The sequence below is a fragment of the Panicum virgatum genome, chromosome 8N (genome assembly GCF_016808335.1).
Source record: "Panicum virgatum strain AP13 chromosome 8N, P.virgatum_v5, whole genome shotgun sequence".
Classification (NCBI taxonomy): domain Eukaryota; kingdom Viridiplantae; phylum Streptophyta; class Magnoliopsida; order Poales; family Poaceae; genus Panicum; species Panicum virgatum.
Window position 1 is genome coordinate 30,595,762 of NC_053152.1, and position 4,801 is coordinate 30,600,562.

The following is a 4,801-nucleotide window of genomic DNA, read 5'->3' on the forward strand; positions in this document are numbered from 1 at the left end:
TCTATAAAGCTTGACTTGTAGAAAAAGGTTTTCGACCAGTTCAAAGAGTTGACTACGACGAGACTTTCTCGCTCATATCGATGCTTAAATCTGTTCGGATTATTCTAGCTATTGCTACATATTTCGATGATGAAATATGGTAGATGGATGTTAAAACCGCTTTCTTAATGGAAATCTGAATGAGGACGTGTATTTGATGCAGCCCGAGGTTTTTGTCGATCCGACCAATGCTGAAAAGATATGCAAGCTTAAAAATTCCATTTATGGATTAAAGCAAGCATCTCGGAGTTAGAATATTCATTTTGATGAAGTAGTCAAAGGGTTTTGCTTCATTAAAAACGAAGAAGAAGCTTGTGTTTACAAGAAGGAAAGTGGGAGCTCTGTTGTATTTCTAATCCTGTATGTAGATGACATACTGCTGATTAATATTCCTATGCTTGAGTCTGTAAAGACTTTACTGAAAAATACTTTTTCATTAAAAACGAAGAAGAAGCTTGTGTTTACTGAAAAGTTCCATATGCCTCAGCAATCGGATCTATCATGTATGCAATGATAAGTACACGTCCAGATGTTTCTTATGCTCTATGTCTTACGAGCAGGTACCAGTCAGATCCAGGTGAGAGTCACTGGACAGCTGTGAAAAACATCCTCAAGTACTTGAGAAGAACTAAGGATGTGTTTCTAGTCTATGGAGGTGAGGAGGAGCTCGTTGTAACTGGTTACACTAATGCTAGCTTCCAAACCGACAAAGACGATTCAAAGTCTCAGTTCGGTTTCGTGTTCAAAGTAAATGGTGGTGCGGTTAGCTGGAAGAGTTCCAAGCAGGAGATGGTGGCCGATTCTACAACAGAAGCCGAGTACATCGCAGCTTCGGAAGCTGTGAAGGAAGGTGTTTGGATAAGGAAGTTCCTTATTGAGCTTGGTGTGTTCCCTAATGTCTCTAGCCCGCTGGATCTCTACTGTGACAATAGTGGAGCTATTGAGCAAGCCAAAGAGCCAAGGAATCACCAGAAGAGCAAACACGTTATGCGGCGATTTCATCTCATTCAAGAGTTCATCGATCGTGGTGAAATCAAGATATGCAAAATACACAAGGACCTGAACATTTCAGATACGTTGACAAAACCCCTTCCACAGCCCAAGCATGAAAGGCACACAAGAGCAATGGGTATTAGATACATTTTAGATTGACTCTAGTGCAAGTGAGAGACTGTTGGAAATATGCCCTAGAGGCAATCATATTTCCTTGTATTCATGATTAATAAAGTGTTCCCTGAATATTCATAGATGACAACTTGTGTTGATTAATGCTTATGTGAAGTATTTGTGAAACTCTTTACTTGTATGGATATTCTAAAGTGTTCCTAGTCGGAGTTCATGTGAGGACACACATGAATATTAGACTAGCACATGTATTAGTTGATTGACTGTGTTTCACAAGTCATGGACATGTGGATGTCAAACTAATAATGTGGGCTCATGTGAGACATGAGATTAAACTGACCCAACACGAGATGATGACTTCTCATTACACAATATGTACGCTGTGTCCTAAGACCTGAGATCGTCGTATGTACTCAAGATATGAACCGACTTACTTAGGAGCCATCAAACGCTGCACCGTAACTGGGTAGTTATAAAGGTGGTTTTCGGGTCTGTTAAGAAGCTTCCTGTGAGACATAGTCGGTCAAGATGGGATTTGCCCCTCTCTGCAAGAGAGAGATATCTCTGGGCCCCTCGAGTGATTCGGATCAAGAAATGCATGGCCATGCTAGGGTTAAGAGTTAACCAATGATTCTGAATCTTCAGAAATAATCTTCATATATGGGGTGCGATTAGAATCGCACTCCATATGGAGTAGCCCCCGAGACTTAGGTTGAATCGAAGAATCAGACTGAGGATACATCTTGAGTTTGAATCTTCTTTCATTTTGTCTTTAAAAATAAATTTGACAAACAAACCGCTGATGACACATGTCTCATAGCCCCCCAAGTCTTGAATCCAAATTCGGAATTTGAAAAAAGGATTCAAAACACATCGTGGCATACTCTAAAATTTATTAATAATTTGTTTTGATGGTTAATTTGGATTATTCAATCAGAAATTTGAAATTCCTTTTTCTTGGGATAAAATTCCTAAAAAATGGTTAAACAAATAGCTTTTGAAATCCTTTCTGCCACTCCAGTGGTTACTTAACCATGCTGTGACTGAGGGTAAATCGACTTTCACTATGCTATCGCTTTGTTTACCTCCGCTCCAGTGCCGCCGCCATTCCTACATCTAGATCTAGATCTAGATCAGTTCTTCCTCCGCCTCCTTCTCCCACCAGCAAACTAGTCGCTAGCGCTTTCTTACGCCCATACGCATTTCGGCTGCCTCTCTCCAGAGCCTCCGAGCACAAGCGAGCACAGCGACTCGTGACATCAGAGATGGCAAGCAAGAGGAATGCAAACAAGGGGAAGGGGAAGCAGTCGAAGAATGTCATTCCGCCAATTGATTCATGGCGAAAAAGTAAGTGCTCTGAAGCTAACCTCCTGAAACTTGTTGATGAGGGCCTTCTTCAGCCTAGAGAAATAATCCAATGGCACCAGGATCAGATGCTGCTCCTTATGAGCATGTAGATGAAATTGTTTAATTCCAGCAATTTGCAGAGCGCGGCTTGGCCCTCCCTCCTTGTGATTTCCTCCACGGATTGCTGTATCACTATGGCATCCAAATCCATCTTCGGAATCCCAACTCCATCTAGCTTGCATGGTTTTTTATTCACATTTAAATCTAATGAGCAAAGTGAACATGGAAATGGCTAGAACAAGTTATTTTTCGCAAGTATAAATCATTTTGGAGCATTATGTACTTTTAGGATACAGGAACAATCTGTTAGGTGTTAGTGAGTAAATCCTTTGTCATATTCATTTACATGTACCAGAAGTTTGTAGAACGTTAATATACTTGTGATCCAGAATAGTTTCAACTTAAAACCAACAGATACATCCTTCGTATAAATGTATTATATAAACTTACAAGGTTACAATATACCATGGTACCTTGCTTTTGCACTCCTTCGATTCATGTGTAGCAGACTTACAGGGCTACATGTTAATATAAAATAGAAGTTTAGAAAAGTGTCACATAAATTCTGTTCAGGTGCTTCCTTTACATTTTAGGATCAATGTGTGTCCGCATGCTTTATTCCTTGAACTATCTTACGCATGCCTTCATGTATATAGGTCGATATTTATTTTAGTAGCTCATGCCACCGGGTAGGAGGCTTTCTTAGCAACACCGCAGGCGCCGGTGCCCCTCTCGAGCCTCATGTATCCTCCCTCGCCCCAGTTTTGTCCCCACTGGTTCTTGAGCAGCCAATACGGGCTCCCATCCTTCGCCGTGCCGTACCCTATTGCCGTCACCGCATGGTTCAGGTCCGTGCCGCAGCTGTCTCCGGTCATCACACCGCCATTATAGAACTGGAAGTTGTGAGCGTCAATAGCCACGGAGACTGGCTGGTTAGCAACGGCTGTGGCGAGCGCTGCCTCATCCTCGCTGGGCACGTCCTGGTAGCCGCTGATGGTGACCGTCGGCTGGACGGACTGGCACATGCCCTGTGCAGCGTTGTAAGGGTAGGCGTCCTCGGTGGTAAGGCCGCCATTGCCGATGATGTACTGGAAGGCGTTGTCCATGAGACCGCCGTTGCAGCCGTTGTTCCCGTCTGTGGAGCAGTCCAGCAGCTGCTGCTCCGACAGCGAGACCAGGTTGCCGGTCGAGATCTGATGGATGCCCTCCACGGCGGCGACCGCAGAGAAAGCCCAGCAACAACCTGCGAATTTGGCAGTAAGAATGTTGTCGCAAAGCTGATGAACAAAACGCAGGCATGTACATGCGTATAATTAATTAAATTGTTACCACACTGGCCCTGGTTCTTGACACCAGTGACTGCGCCTTTCTGCCTCCAGTCAATCATCTGCTGGTCATCTGAAGACAGTGTAACATTCCCGTACATAAAACCGGGTATCTTGTTGACCCCGGTCGGCACTGGCTTGAAGCCAGTGTACATGTCCATGAACTCGTCGCTGGTCATGTCGGCGAACTCGTTGATCGCCAGGTGATACTTCTTGCCAGCTGCAGCGTTGGATCTGTCAACAAAAGCAGCATTGGCCTTGAATACCTGGAACCGGTGCGCCTTCTCTGCCTCGTTGCTGTAGGTGCGGCCGTGCTGCGCCATCCACTTGTGGTGCCTCTCCTTCATGGCCTCCTTGCCGTCGCTTCCAGCCGACAGGTCCCGGGCCTCCACCTCGACGAAGATGTGGCTCATCATGGTTATGGCAGCAACAAGCAGCATCAAGGCTGCCGTGATGCGAGACTTGCTGCCAATGTAGGAAGCCATGGTAGCTGTAGATCACAGTACCGCTGCTGGAGACCCGGAATAAAGCTAGCTAGGTTACTGATGGTGTGTGCTTTTGAAGGTCATGACCCCAAGGGTTTATATAGAAGCTAAAGGGCGCTTGGAGCTGAACTGAGCTTACGAATTCCCTTCGATGCCCTGGTCGCTAGGACTAACCTAGATACACGTCGGTTCTGTGTCAACCGTCAATGGTCTTAAATTGATCTGGTATCGAAGTTGCGTCTTTCTAGCCAACGTATACGTAGGTTCATATTTGACGTCAGCTGTGAAGATAGAGACGATCCTCTTAGGTGAGGAAAATGCAGAAATGATGAAACAGAACTACAGAAGGAACATTCCTATCCTACAGTTTGTTCCACATTGGAATACGCATTGCATTAATTAGCAGATGACCAAAACTAC

The 4,801-nt window shown here is 44.6% G+C and overlaps 1 protein-coding gene across 1 annotated transcript; it reads right to left on the reverse strand.

Moving 5' to 3' along the window:
* Nucleotides 1–2,972: 2,972 nt before the first annotated feature.
* LOC120684375 (zingipain-2-like) lies at nucleotides 2,973–4,461 on the reverse strand. Its single transcript, XM_039966242.1, has 2 exons — nucleotides 3,901–4,461; nucleotides 2,973–3,814 (listed from the first exon to the last, which is right to left on the reverse strand). The coding sequence occupies exons 1-2, from the start codon at nucleotides 4,379–4,381 to the stop codon at nucleotides 3,249–3,251; spliced, it is 1,047 nt and encodes a 348-aa protein (XP_039822176.1). The 5' UTR covers nucleotides 4,382–4,461; the 3' UTR covers nucleotides 2,973–3,248.
* Between the last annotated feature and the right edge of the window lie 340 nt (nucleotides 4,462–4,801).

Excerpts from the sequence above, each read along its gene's own strand:
- LOC120684375 (XM_039966242.1), bottom strand. The coding sequence starts at position 4,381 with ATGGCTTCCTACATTGGCAGCAAGTCTCGCATCACGGCAGCCTTGATG. Across the intron at positions 3,815-3,900 it reads CAAGAACCAGGGCCAGTGTG|GTTGTTGCTGGGCTTTCTCT; the intron begins GTAACAATTTAA and ends CCAAATTCGCAG.